At 33.1% G+C, this 18,567-nt stretch overlaps 2 protein-coding genes across 3 annotated transcripts; one reads left to right on the top strand and one right to left on the bottom strand.

The window, feature by feature from the left end:
- The first annotated feature begins 208 nt into the window (after positions 1-208).
- LOC115725718 (photosynthetic NDH subunit of lumenal location 3, chloroplastic) lies at positions 209-7,984 on the top strand. Its single transcript, XM_061117189.1, has 3 exons — positions 209-337; positions 7,030-7,249; positions 7,340-7,984. The coding sequence occupies exons 1-3, from the start codon at positions 272-274 to the stop codon at positions 7,645-7,647; spliced, it is 594 nt and encodes a 197-aa protein (XP_060973172.1). The 5' UTR covers positions 209-271; the 3' UTR covers positions 7,648-7,984.
- A 1,070-nt stretch (positions 7,985-9,054) lies between these two features.
- LOC115725300 (kinesin-like protein KIN-14N) lies at positions 9,055-14,118 on the bottom strand. Of its 2 annotated transcripts, XM_061117187.1 has the most exons (17): positions 13,917-14,118; positions 13,556-13,824; positions 13,269-13,413; positions 13,030-13,139; positions 12,816-12,935; positions 12,508-12,690; positions 11,964-12,173; positions 11,804-11,878; positions 11,569-11,715; positions 11,362-11,497; positions 11,136-11,245; positions 10,786-10,947; positions 10,467-10,684; positions 10,048-10,129; positions 9,805-9,909; positions 9,587-9,691; positions 9,055-9,490 (listed from the first exon to the last, which is right to left on the bottom strand). In XM_061117187.1, exons 2-17 carry the CDS (start codon positions 13,745-13,747, stop codon positions 9,311-9,313), a joined length of 2,280 nt encoding a protein of 759 aa, XP_060973170.1. In that variant the 5' UTR covers positions 13,748-13,824; positions 13,917-14,118; the 3' UTR covers positions 9,055-9,310. The 2 variants fall into 2 exon arrangements, with proteins under 2 accessions (XP_060973170.1, XP_030510625.1); XM_030654765.2 differs by having other exon boundaries at positions 13,556-14,118.
- Positions 14,119-18,567: the final 4,449 nt, after the last annotated feature.

The following is an 18,567-nucleotide window of genomic DNA, read 5'->3' as shown; positions in this document are numbered from 1 at the left end:
CCAGCATTGCTAGCCAGAGCACTATCCAGACTCATATCATATCCTTCATTTTTTTTCTTTTTATTACTTCAGCTGTAATTAACATAAGAAAATTGGACCACTTCAGCTGTAATTATGTAAAGTATAGAAAATGACCAAATTACCCTTTATAAGGGATATCTCTCTTGTGGTCACAAGTGGCCTAAGCTTTTTGAAAACGGTTATAACTAAAATTCTAGTGCCACACTCAGGTTTTCTCAAAATTGCATTCTTTTCTCTCAATTCTTCCACCATGGCCCGTTTGGCAAACTTGAATGGAGTCTTCGAAACATTGTTGAGGATTCGAAGGCTTCTAAGCCTTCTATATTAGAATATTTTATTTATAGAAAATCATTTCCTTAATTAGAAAATAATTTCCATAAATAAAATATTCTAATATTCTCCCACTTGGTCAGCATTTAAACTAAAATATTCAAACCCAACGTTCCTCATTATATAATAAACATACGAATCATAGCGACATGTCCTCATTATAAGTCGAGTATTATCTTCCATGTATTACGATATATTTATTATATAACAATGTACTTTATGTGGCAATGTACTTAAGTGAATAAACCCTAACCCTTATGTTTATTCAGGTCCTCTTACGATAATTTTCTCAGATGAAATTAAGGTGCACATAAATATGAGAAAATATCGAAATTAGAGTTTCATTAAATAATTTTTGGTTGTACAAATAAAAAAACTGCATATGGGTTAACTGAATCCCATATTTACTTTATGATCCTTGAATTTGTGTTGCGGCATGCCTTTAGTCAAGGATCTATGCGATCACCCAATTCAGTTTGCGTGATTAATGACCACTTATCACGCCTTTTTATGGCTAAATACTTAATGTCGATATGCTAGCTTCGACCAGTACTCTTAGAGTTATTAGCCATAAATATTGTAGCTGAATTTATCGCAAAATTTTCTTAATGGCCTAATGAAACTATAATTCTGAACTCTAGGCCTACTATGAAACTCTATAATACATCATACGAGATGTATCCTCAAAACAATAAATGAATCTGACTTCTATAGTGGAAATAACAATCAAGATTCTCTACAATATAACTTACTGGTAATTTTAAGGACGTAATAAAATATTGATTTACGTGAACAAATACAACCAGTGAAGTATGTTAGAATCTAATTGGTTAACTATATTTCCAGATGGTCAATTCATCTTAAAATATGTATGAATATAATTTTTAGTATTTTAAAGATACCTCATCACTTTGTATGAAAAATAAAGTGGTCTTAACTTTAGTTATTCTGATACTACTTAACGATCCTGAAACAAATGTAATGCAAAGTCTTATTCAGACTCTTACGCATACATTAGGCTTCTAAAATAGAAGCAAATGAATGTTCTTAATTTATTCTCACTTCAGATTATTTTTCAGATGCTGGTTCGAGTTGAATTTATCACACTTAAAGATAAAAGTTATATCAGATGAATAATACATAATTTTATTTAATCAGAGATGCTGTGGCTACTCTCTAATTAATTAAAATTATATATATTATTTATATTCCTTATCTCAAAATAATAATTTGAGATATGAATTATTTCAACTTATATAGAAAACTTTTATCATCATTTGCAAGTAACATATTGTCTACGTATAAAACAAACATTACTCCCACTAACCTTCTGGTATATAATTATTTCCATAATTCTCTTTTCAAATCTAAAGGAAAAGATAATGAAAATACCAATTTGTGAGATGTTTGTTTTAATCTATAGGTAGACATCTTAAGCTTGCATATGTTCACCATTATTATAGGAAAAATTTTATGGCAGTCTGTATACCTTCTCCTCTAGTTCACTGTTTGGAATTGATTTGAAACGAGCAACAAATGCCAAGGTCTATAATAGAATCATTTATAAAAACAAGTGAGAATGTAAATCTCTTTTGTTATTGATTCTTAGTTCAAAATGAACTTCTTAGCAATGAATATTCTTTTATATCTTTATGTTTCTCAATGTTGCCTAATGAAGATTATTGGTGAAAAAACCTATGCTTAATTAATTTTCTCCACCCCATTAGGCAACTTTACTAAAGATAAACTTTATTGCTCTTTAAGATATTCATTTCTTCATTCGTGGCATATTGTACTACAACTTCAATTCTTTATCATTCGATAATTTAATTTATGTCTCAAATTAATATTGTAGTTGAACTCTTATTGTACAAAATGTAATCACTAGAAAACATTGATCTTATTGTTCTAATAAGTCATCTTAAGGATGGACCAACAAACTCTTAAAAGAGCAAATGGTTCAATATACATGTTATTATAAGCAATTACTAAATAACATAACTTATTAGAATTTTATCAATGACTTGTAGATTATTAATGATTAGTTATGAATTCTCAATAACCATTAACCTTAAGGGTTGTTGTGAATCATAATTAATCTAGCACTTGAGGTGGAAGTTTGAGAAAATATGAATGATCTTTCTTAGAAACTAGGTTCCTAGATTGATCACTCCCACTGATCAAGTCAATTCTTAATTCCACAGTTCTAGTGTTGTGAGATGGATAATAAAATATGTAACCCTTAAACCTTATAGCTTTTCAAATGAAATATGCTCATTTATGGTTTAGGGCCCAGATCTTTTCTTTGACAATTGTACTCTAACTATATATGGGTATTTATAAAATGTGTACATGTCATCAAGGCGGTTTTCAACCTTATCACAACTCAAAATATGTTTGAGAAACAACTTTGGTTAGAACACGATTCGATATGTACACCCCATTGTTGAGTATCAATAGACAAAGATTTAGGAAAGATTGGAGTTTGCTATGTAGGCTCCACCCCATGTCCAAAAAATGCTTAGTTTCTTAAATTTGTTACACACTATAATTTGGGTGTACCAAGCATATGTATCGGGCAATGAACCCATGCTTTTAAAGAAACTTTGCAAATGGACTGGGAGTTTATCCATACTCATGAATTTTAATGTAGTATTCTCCATTTTATAATTGATCTCACTATCTTAATATGCAAAATGCACTATTTCTCTACTTAAGATTTAAATGTCTTTGAAACATATAAATCTATACTTTTGTAGAAAAATTATTTATGTGAGTAATCGTTAAAAAGAGATGCAAAATTTGAGTCCATGTCTTCAAAATTAATTGACTTGTATGATTTCTAATATGATAGAATTCTAGTATGCACCGATTTTGACTTGTTGGAATACATATTTTTAATGAAATTCACACAAGTTCTAAATAAAGTTAGTAAAATCAAGTGTAATGAATATCCTCACCATTTACTAACATTTATTCTATTTATGGAGATATGTTCCATAATTTTTGGTGCTATAATGTAGAAGAATTCTTATTAATAACACATTTCTTATTGTCAGATTGAACTTGCATATCTTTATGAGTGACATCATTTGTAGTAAAGACCTCTAAATGTGTCTAAATCAAGTTTCAATAGAATCTTGGAACATAAAGATCTTTGCCAATTTTAAAACAAAGCCACTACTATATTGCTTGTTCCTTAAACTTCTAAATGTGAGAACTTATCTTGTCTGTGGATAAGATTTGCTCACAGTTACTGACTTTCTTAAGTTTATTTGTAAACCTTGCAAGAAATTATGAATGTGGAATAACAATCTAAAATAATCCACTATGTGTTAATAATCACATTAACTATATTAGAATGAATTCATACACGATAAATTAAAATTTATTGGTGATAATAAAGTGTGATTTATTTTTCTTAATTATACAGTAAAAACTGTATATGCTAGATGAAGTTATCAGAATAAATTTTGAAAATTTCTATTGTTATGGAAGAAATTTTCTACTAGTATGGAAGAAATTTATGAATAGTGATGTATAAATTACATATATAGTTTTGAGGTTTAAATGAATCATGTTTTTACCAATGAATAAACATGCTTACATATGAAATCTTATTAAACAAAAATTGCCCGTGGGCTAAATTTTTAATTAAATAAGATTAGATTTAGATGTAGATTATGATAGATTTACACAATTTATGAAAAACTTAAAGTTTAATATTTCTATCTTAATGAAAGGTATGAAACACTTAATTATTTATAAATGTTTCAAAATTTTATACTTTATGATAAAATTATTAAATTAAATCTACATAATTTCCTGTGGGATAAATTAAGAGAATTTAATTTAACATATTAATCATGTGAATATAATAAAATCCCTGTAGGGTAAGATTATGTTCACATAATTCATGTCCATTATGTGATCTTAATCCACTTAATATATATAATTTTATATAATTAAGGATGCTGTGGCTACTCCCTAATTATTTAAAATTATGTGGTTCACTAGACACCAAAGTATAAACTGAAGATTAAAATTTTACTAAATCTAAAATTGCCTGTGGGCTAAATTTTAAATTTAATAAAATTAGATGAACTTTATGATAGATTTAATTAAACAATTAGTTTTGGAAAATGAAGGTTTATTACCTATCTTTAATTAAATTTGTGATAACACTATTAAATCAAATCCCCATAACTCCCTGTGGGGTAAATTAAGAGAACTTAATTTAACATATTATCCTAATTAATTATACAAATATAATAAAATCCCTGTGGGGTAAAATTATTATACCTATATAATTAATTACAAGTTATGTCTATTAAGGTGAATTTTAATTAATATATAATTTTATACAAATAAGGATGCTGTGGCTACTCCCTAATTATATAAAATTATATTTTCACTTTGACATTAGGTATTGGGCTCTACCTAAAAGTAATTTCGTTATTAACATAGTAGACAATCACTGAGACTAATGCTCCTAGTGTGGTCGTCCGAAGATCATTAAAAACCGTTCTAGATATGAGCATTTGTCCCAAATTCATGTTTTCTTATGTCAAACCACAAAATTACTTACATTTTATTCATTTTAGGAAGTTTTATGAATATTTTATGAAGTTTTATGAAACTTAATGTGCTATATAAAATATTCAACCTATCTTAATGTTTGAATATTTCTAAATATATCTAGCACTATAAAAGAAATTTATGTATAGCATTTAAATCATACAAATCTAAATTAATTGCATTAAACATAAATTTGCCAAATAAATACAAATTAATACAATTATTGTATGATAATAAATTAAATTCTTAATTCCATAATATATAATTAATTATGCATTTATGACCATATAATATCTTAAATATTTATACTAATAATTAATTTGTATAAATAAGGTAATTATACAAATTAGTACAATTAATTATATGGAATGAATTAAATGCAAAATTAAAGACTATACTTAATGGCAGATTTTTCAAATTTTATTAATTTAAACAATAAATTACATAAATTTGGTAATAAATAATTAAATGCACAATTATACAAATTGCACAATTATTACATGCCTAAATAAATCATGTAATTAATTACCATATTAAAACAAATTTCCATTTTCAGTTTATACTAAATAACATATTAATTCTAAATATATGTATTAAATTAAAAATGGAAATTAATGAATGTAATTTATTGACTAAATTAACAATAGGAGAATAATTTATATTTCCAAATAAATAAAAAATATATAAAAAAAAAAATCGAAATTTTTTTTTTCCCTTTTTTTTTTTTTTTTGAAAAATACACTGCCATAAACGACATGATAAAATTTCCTTAAACTTCCAAAAATCATGAAATCAATTCCAAATGAATCTAAATGCAAAAATTAAGACATTCATATAGATTTTATGCATCGAAAATACATAAAACAAAGACTTTAAAAATCACCAAAATTTTCTGAAAAATAATTTTGAGATTTCTTTGTTTTTTCAAAGTGGATTTTCATGCTTAGAATAATCTATATTAATATATGAATGTATTAATACATATACAATATATATATAAATATATATACATATATATATACAGAAAAATAAAAATACTGTATGTATATATATAAACATGAAATGTATATATGTATATATTTGTATATAGCATTTAGATATATAAATAATATATATATATACAACATATATACGTAATGAAATGAAGAAAAAATATATATATATATGTATATGAATATATATATATGAACTGAATGAATAAACAAGTATATATGTATGAAAATATATATGTATATATCTAATTGGGATTGAATGAATATGAATATATAAATATATACACAAACGAAAATAAATATATATATCAACACTGAATTAAATATATATATATATATATAAACACTGTATATACGAGTATATATATATATGAAACTCAAACTAAAATCAAGGCAGAGATAAAAACCGCTCTGATACCAACTGTTAGACATTTATATGTATAAACTGAAATATATATGTTTAAGTATAAAGTGCGGAATTAATCAAACATATATACACTATGAATAAGGATCGAAATACCTCCAGCCATTGAATCTTGAGCTTCAAACCCACATAAGCTTTAATCTGCAAAGGAAATTGACTACCATGGGTAATCGGGCTTCCTCGTTTATATTCGTTTATTTTCTAATTAAGGAAATGATTTTCTATTTAAGGAAATAAATAAATAATTGATTTTCTGATAAATGAATATTTTATATTCATTGAATCTGAACAAAATCAATTATGTAATATTCTATATATGGTCAGATTTCTATATTTATTACCTGATTTGATTTCCTGAATTAATTGTCAAAATATTCTGACAATTAATGTGGCGCAGATACTGATGGAGTATCTCACCTATAAATATAGGGTCTCGGTCCCCGAGCTCCTCACTCATTCTGTTCATAACAGCAAATTCCATCTAAAGAGAGTTGAGAGAGCGAGGAAGCCCGATTACCCATGGTAGTCAATTTCCTTTGCAGATTAAAGCTTATGTGGGTTTGAAGCTCAAGATTCAATGGCTGGAGGTATTTCGATCCTTATTCATAGTGTATATATGTTTGATTAATTCCGCACTTTATACTTAAACATATATATTTCAGTTTATACATATAAATGTCTAACATTCTAAGCCTCCAAAGGGCCAAAAAAGGAGTAGAAATAGTTGCCTTTCTAGGCAAGAAGAAGAATGATTCTCAAGAACACACCCTGCTAACAACAAGAAGGCTAGCACTAGGCCTTGCCTCCATTGCACTTGTTGGGAAAACTTGCAATGCAGTCTCTTTCGCTGAAGACAACGATTTTTGGATAGATGGTCGTATTCCTCTTCCTTCTGTCAATAATAGTAAGTATAGTACACAAAATCTTTAGGCTATACATTAGTCATTGATGTAATTGGTTTTTTCTTCCTCTTTTTGAATGCTAATTATGACAGAAATTGATAATGAGAACACCGACACTCCCTCTTTTCTGAAGAAGAGAATCTTCATTGCAGATATAGGGCTCAAAGGAAGAATGTATAGGCTAAGAAAATATGCCTTTGATCTTCTTGGTATGGAAGATTTGATTGGAGAAGACACATTGAACTATGTCCAAAAGTTTATTAAGATCAAGGCAACATTCATGTATTATAATTTCGATAAAGTAATCACTGCTGCACCAGTTGATGACAAGCAACCTCTCCTAGATTTGGCTAACAGATTATTTGATAATGTGGACAAGATAATCATCAAATTAAAATGAACACATTATTCATTTTATTTTATTTTTGTTTGTGATGGTTCTTTACATTACAGCTTCCTAAGAAATATTTTGTTTGAAATTTGCTTACAGCTTGATGCTGCTGTTAAATAGAGAAACATACTTCAGGCAGAAACAACTTATAAAGACACAAAGGCTATACTCCAAGAGGTCATGATCCGAATGGCATAGACTTTGTAGATATGGTTTTAATCATTTGATTTACTATTCAAATGGGGAATTTATAAAAACTCATTTCATGCATACTAATCAACCCCTTTGTTTTTTATTTTTTAAGTCCTTACAACATATAATATTATCTATTATTTAATTGACAAAATTGGATGGGTGTTCAAAGTTTCCACAAACACTATCAAGCAAGAAAGTGATGACAATTTTCATTGTAACTTGAAACATCAATACCAGAAAAATAAGCATAGAGACTCACCGTGAAGTGGTGGTGAAAAATGGAGAACTTGAATCACTAATGACTAACCTCAAAAGGGTACTTTTTACTCTTAACTAAGCTATAATTTTCTTGATCTCATCCCAATTACTAACCAATGCGCACTCTTTTAGACTTGTTGAATGACATAGTAACAGATAGTAAAGAAAATGAAGACTAGGAAAGTGATTCCATCATTAGTCACTAATCAATTCACGTGTCTACTTTTATGAAACTTGGAGAAATAAATAATTGAAGAACGATGAATGTGTCTTTTTAATTATTAGTTCTCATTCATGACATTACCCATTAATGTTATTCATTTCATTATGAACTAGTAAATATTGCCAAAGTGCTCTATGTGCTTCATTTGTGTATGCAAATTACAAGTATCCCACAATAGTGCCCGTGTTGAATTTACAACATGAGCTTAATAAAATTTAAACATATAAATTAGTTTACCAATCAAACAACGCAGGGCGGGCCCATTCACAATAATGTAGCCTCCACTAACAAAAATATTGCCTTTTAAAAAATTAAATGTAAATTTTTCAATTTAATAATTATAAACCAAAATAGTAGAATAGCTCCCATAAAATTAGATAAATTTAATAAAAGTGATTATAATGTAGTTATAAATATTTTTTTATGATAAATAAGTCCCCACAAAATAAATTAGTTAAAAACTTATCAAACAAGCTTAACAAATTGGATTGACAGATCTAATTGAGCTTAAACCTACAAACTGGACAAATAGAAATCGCACTCGTTATAATTAGAAAAACTATAAATTTTGGATAAAGTTTATAAGTAGACATTATAATTGGAAAAGCTATAAATTTCGATAAAGTTTATAACTAGTGGTTTTATTAACAATGTTCAGGACACCTAAGTATTGCCTGTTCAATTAAAGTCAACTCCAATTAATTATTATTATTATTTATATAAAAAAAAAAGGTCGTAAATTTATCCACCAAGTCCATTCAACATAAATAACAAAAACCAATCATTGTAAGGGCATTGTTGAATTTAGACTTATTACATTTCCAGCACTTAGAGAATCAATCTTTCAAATTACCTAATATAACATAGTTTTTTCCTCACTGTACAAGTTAGAATCACTCTGAAATTTTCACTTTATAATACTAGTGATGCCGAAACAGAGCATGATTGCATTATATATAATTTTCTAACGTATAACTCTTATTCATATATGGAATATTAACCGTAGCTCAAACGAGAATCTAGTGACCGGGTGTTGGTTTGACGTCGTGGAACTCCAATCTCACAAGCATTAACCCGAGAAGCAAAGCGAAGTGAGCAGAGCGACTCACCCGATGAGGAGGGATCGGGAGAGATGTTTACAAACATCAGAGTCTTGGAGTCTCCTCCAAGACACGGCTGTTTAAAATTTAATTTATAAGACTACAGAGAATCCAGAATAAAATGAAAGATGAAGCTAAAAAAATCACATATATCTAGATATGGAGAATTTACCTGAAGAAGATATGTAAGCTTTGAGTTCCTAAAAGGTACATGATCCTCTTTCTTGGCCAAGGCAAATATGACATCACTTAAGGATGACAAACTTTTATTGATGGCCTGGATTGAAACATCAATAGTTTAGAAATGGAACACACAATGGATGATGGTTGTTGACATATGAAGAGATAGACAAAGACAGATCAGAAAAAAGAAAGCTTTAATAAAAGTACTTGAGTTTCTTTAAGACGATCTCCTGTTGACCCGCTCTTAGAAAGGCGCTCACTGCCAGCAAGATCAATTAGATTCAACACACCTTGTACTTGTTGCTCAGTGCTCTGTTGAGGAAAAGATAACCCGTGTATAATTATTAAGATAGCACAAAGGAACTGATGAGTCAAAACATCTATGCACAACAACATCTTAACCGACTTGTACAGAAAGTAATCGTTGAAAAGAAAAATAGAAAAAATTACCTCATTATAACCAGATATGCGAAGGGTGAAAACAAAATGACTTCTTGATGACTGTTCATTCATTTGGGTCTTACCAACAGACCTGAAACATACAAAATTTATGAACAAAATAAGTTGTTTAAGATAGAACTAGAGAAAAGAAATGCTACTTAATACCAATGTTTACTCTTAAAATAGATTAATTATATTTCACAAAACCATTTCTCACAAATCCAGTTTTAAATGCATGACTTGTATCAGGTGTTAAGTCAAATAATAAGGCATTAATATCACCATGTAAAGCCCTCAAATAAGTGCACATGGACTATAAAATTATGGTGGAAAAGTATAAATGAACATCTTGTAGATGCAATCAATCTCAATAGTCATACAAGATGATTAACAAAGAAGAAAGTATTGATCTCTTATAATCTCATTACCTGCTCTGCGCAGCTCGGTCCAAGAGATACGAAACTTCTTTGGCACTACGAACATCCACAACTGTCAGATCAGACACATGTGTGTTTCCATTTGCGTCATGTTTGATTGTGTATTGCTTCCCACCGACACTATTTTCTGTTCGTGAAACATCTATAGATGATCTATTTGTGGATAGCAAATCACGAATTGTTTCGTTGTATATTTCCAACATGGATACCTAAGATATTTTAAAGAGAAATGTATTAGTGAATTAACTAAGATTGCAGCAAGATGTTCAAACAATAGTTATATTAAGTGATAAAGATAGATCCAACTAACCTGCATTTCATATTTCCAGCCTTGTAGTAGAAGAGATTGTCTAGTTTGAAATATTTGTTCAAGTGAACGAGGTATCAGCCCTTTTAGATCAGGCTGTCCTGGTTTGCCCATCATGGTATATGTTTTGCCTGATCCTGTTTGACCATAGGCAAAGATGCAAACCTGAAAAAAGAAACAACCATAATTTTGCTAAGTATTATGTCATATCAGTAACACTCAATAAGGCTAACAAAAACATAATTATCAAAGATGAACGGTACATGCATAATAGAAAAGAGAAAGTATAATTTCACAGTCTCTCAGTGCAATATCAAGATAGAAATTGAACAAGATTTGGAGCTTAGGATCACCTTGTAACCATCAAGTGCACTTTGTACAAGTTGTGAAATTTCTTCAAAGACGTCTTCTTGTGATGCATCGGGTACAAAAACTTTGTCAAATGAGAAAGAATGTTTCTGCCCTGATTATTGACACGAAAAAAGTTGTGAGTGCAACACAAAAGGCCAAAAGTAAATTGAGGTGTATGACTTGTCTATATATCTACTCCACTGAAGATGTAGAATACAGTCAGCATACCAGTTTGCACTAAATCAATGCCGCGTCCGAAAGCTTCCATTGATGTTGGAAAAGAGATAATCTTTCCGTCAGATGAACCATCATCAGGCAACAAAGGCCGCACTCTACAGAATACACGAATATTCCCTTTCAGTTCCTGTGACAAGAAAGTGGTTCAGTAGTATGTCAAGAATGTAACTACTGCAAACGTTTGAAAGAAAGCATTACCAAAATGGTATTATGTAACTTCTTTCGAAGCATTTCCCCTTCAATAACTTTAAATTCTGCATCAGCCAAACGACTTTGTAAGTCATCAATAAGTTTTTGTTGTTCTTCATATTCTGATCTCGTCTCAAGTGCAGATAAGTCGGACACCTGAAAGAATTTGAAAGAAAAAGATATATTTACGCTTAGATTCCTGAAAACAAGTAATCACATGTTATGTGCAAATCCACTTTGTCACCTGAAGTCTTTCTAGAGCAGTTGTGAGTTGGTCCTTCAGTGTCCTTATTTCATTACTTTGTGAATCACATTTATCCTGAAAAGAACCCAGTATTATGATAAATTTACAAGTGAACAAATTTTTACAAGCATAAGCTACAGAGAAAAAAGCGTTGGGCAACCTCTAATTCACTCGTTTTTGTTGTTAGGTTATCTAACTCAGAGCAGGAATTCTCAGTAGATTCTTTATATTGGACTACTTCAGCTGTTAAAGACTCCACTTGGAGGAGCAAGCGGTCACGATCATCTCTAACTTGTTGCAACTCCATTTTAAGGCTTGCAGATTCATTGACCAAAGCATCTCTCTGCTTTACTGCCTCATCATGTGATGTCTGCGCATGATCCATCAAATAAATTTTTCTATGAATTCATGCCAAAAAAAAAAAAAGCTAAAGAGAAAATTTAAAAAACTTCAGTATTGTTACTACAGGACTAAAAAATAGGCATTAAAGTTCGAAACCATTGGCAAGAGCTCCTGAGAATCATAGTCTTTTAGAACATTAAAATTTACTGAAGAACTCTGTATCACAAGGGTTATATTTCATCTACACTGAAGTGCTTATAAGAAATATTTGTTCCTACTATATGCAAAGTGGAAACAATGCAAAAAGTGGAAAAGATAACATTTAGCAATGTTGACTTCCACAGTAAAATAAAGAAACTCACTTTGCACATAGTAAGTTGACCCCTTAACATGCTCAGGTTCTCCCCCATTCCAGCCTTCTCTTTCTCTATACGCTTAAGGTCATCCTCGGCTGTAGATAGGTCGGTGTGAAGTTTGCTATTATACTGTTGTAAGCTAGCAATGTAATCTTGCAATCGCTTGTACATGTCATTCAAAGACGTTATCTACACAGTTATTCATAAACCCAATTACCAAAAAATTTATGTAAAAGTTTTAATAAATCTCATTCGTGAAGAATTCTCAAAAAGCAACTAAGGAATCTATGATTGGCATCCATTTTAGGTTTTACCTTTTGATTAGCACTTGACAGCTCTCTCTGAGCTTTCCCAAGCTCTTCCGATAGAGTATTCTGTGATCTCTCAATATCAAGCCTGGCCTGTCTTTCTTTTGTGAGAGAATCCATTGCAGACTGGTTGACATTAACAAATTCAAGACATTTAAGAAAGCTTGTGGATGTCAGTAATACTATACCCACAAAATTATATTAAAATTCATCTGCTTACCAATTTATCACATTCTTCTTGTTCAAATTTCTCTTGTAGAAAAGAGTAATTCTTCCTCAGCTCCTGTATAATTGAGTTGAGCTCTTCTTCCTTGTTTTTAAGTAGGTTTTCTGCATTAATCAAAACACAGTTCACTCTCAATCACTATTCAAATAAATTCACTGCAATATATAAATATAAATATATATAAATATATATGTATATATGTGAAAAATGATAAAGAAAAAAAAAAGGCATACCTGTTTCACAGCATCTCAGCTCAGCTTTGTCCAGCCTATTCTGTAATTTATCTTGCTCAAACACATAACTTGTTTCCAGCTCTTGAAACCATTTGATGCAAAGTTTAAGCCTTTTAATATACTCAGTCAAGAGATCACATTTTTCCTAAAAACAATCACAACAGATTTCAAAATAAAATGCAATTTAAGCTAAACTAGACTAAAACCCCATTTTCAAACCAACAAATCAAGAAACATTTGTGAGCCAAAAAAAAAAAAAAAAGACCAATCAGTCAAAAATCTCAGACCTTGAGATTAAACTTGTCCTTCCTTTTAGGCTTTTCCCTCAACAAAGCTTCAACATCTTCTCTTGTAAACTCAATGCCACCACACTCAGAACCGGCATTGCTCGCCGGAGCACTACCCGGACTCATATCATATCCTCCATTAATGTAAGGAAACGAGTGCCGGCCTCTTCCATTAGTAGCTGTACCAACCATTTTTATGGTCACACCTTCCAAATCTTAGTTCTTTTTATTTTGGCTTTCCTTGTCTTTTTACTTTCTTTTCAAACTCACTTCATCACCAAAAAAACCCAAGTAAGAGAAGAACAGAGTTATGCAAAAAAATCACAGAAACAAGACCCCAAATGAGAAACTCAGAAGGTACCCAGTAACGTTGAGAAGAAGAAGAAGAAGGAAACCCAGTTTAGAAATGAGAGTAGTTGATGGGGTTGAAGCTGTTTGTAAAAGTGGAGGCTAGTAATGTTAATTGGAAGCCATTTGAAGAAGAGAAGAGAAGATTAGTAGAAAGGTTGGGGTGGGGCCATGAATTGTGTTCAAAGCTAACTGTATATCTCAGCCGTTGCTTTAACGGGCAGGAAGATGGATTGGATGAAAGCCATTCTTTTTAATTAAAATAAAATTAAGGATAATAAATACTAAATACTATAATAAATATTTTTGTATTTTTTTTTTTTTTGAAAAATTTGAAATTATATTTTAGTGTTTATAAAATTAAAAATTAATAAATTATTGTTGGGTTTGTTAATAAAGTTAAGAGACTGCCATTTGGATTTGAATCTTTCTGAAAGGGGATCTGGCGCTACACATTATTAATTTACCAAATTGCCCTTTTTTTCTTAAATTTCTCGTAGAAAGTTATTTAATAACTAAGACTTGAACTTGAGTTGTGATGACTGATTACCCTGTACTCCAAAAAAAGAAAAGAAGAAGACTTGTGATGACCCTTTCAAAAATAAAAACTTGCGAGTGAGTGTAATTTGGATTAAAATTCTCATATTAAAGAACTAGTTTTTAAAATAAAAAATAAAATAAAATATTGACTTTTTTTTTTGAGAGAGAAAGGGAGCCCGCTAAAAGGAAAGAAAGTCCATTAAGTCGCAGGGGTCATCGCCTATCCAAACAGCAACTTCATCTAACCCTGTAGCCCAGTGTGCCAATTTGTCAGCCAAGGAATTTGCATTACGCTTGATGTGGGCTATTCGAGCTGCCGGGAAGAGAGACAAAGTTTCTTTGATTTGCGAAATGAGATCACCGAAAACTGAGAGATCTTCCTTGTGATGGTGAAGGGCATCAGTGATGGATTTGCAATCCGTTTCAATGTCCTGAACTAAAAAGTGTTCGTCAATGCACCATCGAAGCAGGGAGAGGAGAGCCTTTGCTTCAAGGGTGGCAACCGGGCCCCCGCCGTAGTAGGGCTGAGCGAGAGCGGCCACAACCAAACCTTCACTGTTTCTGATAACTCCACCAAAGCCCACTTTTCCACCAGTCTTAGGAACCGCTGCATCAACATTGAGCTTGAGGAGACCATGGGCAGGGGGAATCCAAGATGAAGGGGCAGGAACTGAACGAGTGGGACCGATGAAGCTTGGAGCTGATGAGGACGCATTATAATCTGCCAAGAAGCTCTGAGCCAGACTAGCGATGGCCTGGGTTTGGTCACAAGGGAGACCTTTGAGGGCTTTGTTCCTGTTAAACCAAATAAACCAAGCAATACACAGAAAAAGTTCTACATCTTTCTTGGGAAAGGAGGTATGAACCATATGAGCCAAATCATGAAATAAAATCTCTGATGAGCACGAAAATATATAAGGATAAAAATGCGTACCTTTCCAGACTTTTCGGACACTCTGACAGTAGAACAACGCGTGTGACACTGATTCTTCCTGGTTTCCACAACGGTTACAACCCGGGGATTGTATGATTTTCCTAAAAGCTAGATTTTGGGCAGTAGGGAGGGTCGAGTTTGTGGCTCGGAAGGCAAAATGTTTTACCTTGGCGGGGATAGAAAGATGCCAAAGGGATTTCCACCAAGGCGAAGGGGCGGAGGAAGAAGGGATGTCCGGAGGGGAAGTAGTAGAGAAACTAAGGTAATAACCTGATCTAACAGTGTAAACCCCAGAGTTTGAGGGTTCCCAAATGAGATCGTCCTGGGAAGGGGTGAGGGGAAGGGGAATGGAGAGGATAGTCTGGGCTATGTGGGAAGGGAAACAACTCTGAAGCTTAGTTGTATCCCAAGACATAGAAGAGGTGATGAAAGATGTGACCTTCTCCGGGACAGGGGTTAAGGGAGAAACCTGACGGAAACCCGGAATCCAATGATCCGAAATAGTGCAAGTGTTCTGTCCATTTCTGATTTTTGAGATAAGACCTTTGCGAAGCAACTCTTTTCCCCAGCAAATGCTACGCCAAACAAAAGAAGGGGAATGCCCCGTAGAACTGCTAAGAAAAGAGGACTGAGGGAAATATCGAGCAGATAAGATTTTGGACACCGTTGAGTTTGGCTGCTTGAGGATGCGCCAGGCTTGCTTGGCCAGCATAGCCTGATTAAAATGGACCAGAGAACGAAAACCAAGCCCACCATTCTTTTTGGAATTGCAAAGTTTTTTCCAGCTTTGCCAGTGGGTTTTGGGACGATTATTGTCATTAGAACCCCACCAAAAATTGGCCATGATGGATTCGAGAGAGCGACACGTAGCCACAGGGAGGCGGAAACAAGCCATGCTGTAAGTAGGGATGGCTTGGATGACCGATTTAAGAAGGGTCTCCTTGCCCCCTTTTGAGAAGACTTTATTTCGCCAATTATGGAGATGGCCCCAGACTTTGTCATGAAGATAATGGAACAATTGTTTCTTCGTTCGACCAATGTGTTGAGGAAGACCCAGGTATTTCTCAAAAGAAGGACGCACAGGAATCCTCAAAAAATCAGAGATCAAGGTTTGGTCTCGCAACTCCACATTGGGAGAAAAGTACAAGGAAGATTTTTGGAAGTTAACTTTTTGCCCAGTGGCCCTTTCATACACCTCGAGGACCTCTTTGATGGCGTTGCAAGAATTGATAGAAGCTTGACAGAAGAGAAAACTGTCATCCGCAAAGAGCAAGTGAGAAATGGCCGGGGCCCTCCTGGCGACTTTAATGCCAGGGAGGGACTTATCTCTTTCTTTCTGGCGCAGAAGAGAGGAGAAACCTTCTGCACAGAGGAGAAAGAGATAAGGAGAGAGAGGATCGCCCTGACGAATACCTCTGGACGGGGAAACACTACCTAAAATCCTACCATTAAGATTGAATTTGAAAGTAGCCGTGGAGATGCAGGAGAGCACCAAATGGGCAAAGTGGGCAGGGAATTGGAATTTTCGAAGGATAGCATCAATAAAAGTCCATTCCACTCTGTCAAAAGCTTTGGCCATATCAAGTTTGACCGCCATCCAACCTTTTTTGCCCCTAGTCTTGAGTTTTATGGAATGCGCTACCTCCTGAGCAATAATAATGTTGTCCGAAATGAGTCTATCAGGGAGGAAAGCGCTTTGGTTGGGAGAGATCAAGCTGTTGAGAACGAGCTTCAGCCGATTTGCAATAGTCTTTGATATAACTTTGTAGATGGTATTGCAAAGGCTAATGGGACGATACTCAGAAAGGGTGGTTGGTTGTTTGACTTTGGGTATGAGAGTGATGAGGGTTGTGTTGAGAGGGGTAATGTCCCCGTTCTCATTGAGAAAGTTTGCCGCCGCTTTGAGAACATCATTCTTGACCGAGGACCAGTTAGCTTTGTAAAAATTAGAATTAAAACCATCAGGACCGGGGGCTTTATCCGGGGGAAGCTGAAAAAAAGCTTTTTCAATTTCCTCCAACGAGAAATCCTCAGCCAGAAAAGATTTGTCTAACTCGGAAAGGGAAATCTCAACTCCTTCCAATGCCTTATCCACAGCTTCCGCCGAGGGATTCGTTGATGTGAACAGATGGTGAAAATGGGATTCCATCTCACGGGTTATGCTCTCTTCATCGGAGGCGATTCCGCCATTGGCCAAGTGGAGCTGTTGGATTTTGTTTGTTTTCTTTCTGTGAGAGGCATAGCGGTGGAAAAATTTGGTGTTCTTGTCTCCCTGAGCTAACCATTGGGTCCGCGCACGCTGCTTCCAATAGGTTTCTTCTTTGTAGAGAAGAGAGTCTAACCTAGATTGGAGCTCTTTAATTTTCCGAATGGTGTTGTCATCCCAAATGTGAGCAGAGCGAGCTATTTCGAGGTGCTTCTCAAGCTTGCTGATGTGCTTTTTAAAATTAAAGTCCTTTTTGTGGTTCCAGTTATTGAGGTGTTGAGCACAAGCATTTTGGGTAGCAACCAAATTGTGAATGGGTTCGTTCTGGTTTGGGTGGCTAGTCCAAGACTGGTCTAAAACGTGATTCCAATTTGGGTCCTTTAGCCAAACGTTCTCGAAGTGAAACCGCTTATTTTTATTATTGGGACGGGTACCTGAGGGGTTGGAGGTGACAAGTTCAAGAGCTCGATGGTCAGAACCGTAGAAACCCAAATGAGCAAGGGTAGCATCAGGAAAATTGTCAGTCCAAGGGTTATTGACGATACCCCAGTCCAGACGTTCTTGAATGTTCCTTGGGGAGGCGACATTATTGTTCCACGTGAGCAAGGGGCCAGACGGGTCAAGAGGAGAGAGGTTAAACGAGTCAAGGAGCTGTCTGAAGTCAGAGGAGGGGCCCCTATCAGGATTTCCCCCTTGCTTATCCTGGGAAAAAAGGAAGGCATTAAAGTCCCCAATGATAAGCTACGGATCCCGAGAATTATCCCTACCAATTCTGTTCAGGATATTCCAAGTGTGGGCCTTAAGAGAGTCAAACGGAGAACCATAAAAACAAGTAAGATGGAAAAACAAATAAAATATTGACTTCAAGTTTATATATTTTAAATAATAACGATTCTAGAGCATGTCTGAGCTAAAACAATATATATTTATTATACTTTTATTAATTTTTTTTTTTTTTTATGTTTAGACTTTTTATTGAATTTC

This window comes from Cannabis sativa, chromosome 6, assembly GCF_029168945.1.
Source record: "Cannabis sativa cultivar Pink pepper isolate KNU-18-1 chromosome 6, ASM2916894v1, whole genome shotgun sequence".
Classification (NCBI taxonomy): Eukaryota; Viridiplantae; Streptophyta; class Magnoliopsida; order Rosales; family Cannabaceae; genus Cannabis; species Cannabis sativa.
Note: the sequence above shows the minus strand (reverse complement) of the source record. Positions and strands in the feature narration are given on the sequence as shown.

Bases quoted from the DNA above. Each gene is read 5' to 3' on its own strand.
- LOC115725718 (XM_061117189.1), top strand. From the start codon at position 272: ATGGCCCGTTTGGCAAACTTGAATGGAGTCTTCGAAACATTGTTGAGG. The intron at 338-7,029 runs CTTCTATATTAG...TAAATGTCTAAC, and splicing joins GGATTCGAAGGCTTCTAAGC to ATTCTAAGCCTCCAAAGGGC. The intron at 7,250-7,339 runs GTAAGTATAGTA...TAATTATGACAG, and splicing joins TCTTCCTTCTGTCAATAATA to AAATTGATAATGAGAACACC.
- LOC115725300 (XM_030654765.2), bottom strand. From the start codon at position 13,747: ATGGTTGGTACAGCTACTAATGGAAGAGGCCGGCACTCGTTTCCTTAC. The intron at 9,692-9,804 runs GTACTTTTATTA...GTTTCAATCCAG, and splicing joins ATCGTCTTAAAGAAACTCAA to GCCATCAATAAAAGTTTGTC. The intron at 9,491-9,586 runs GTAAATTCTCCA...AATTTTAAACAG, and splicing joins AGCTTACATATCTTCTTCAG to CCGTGTCTTGGAGGAGACTC.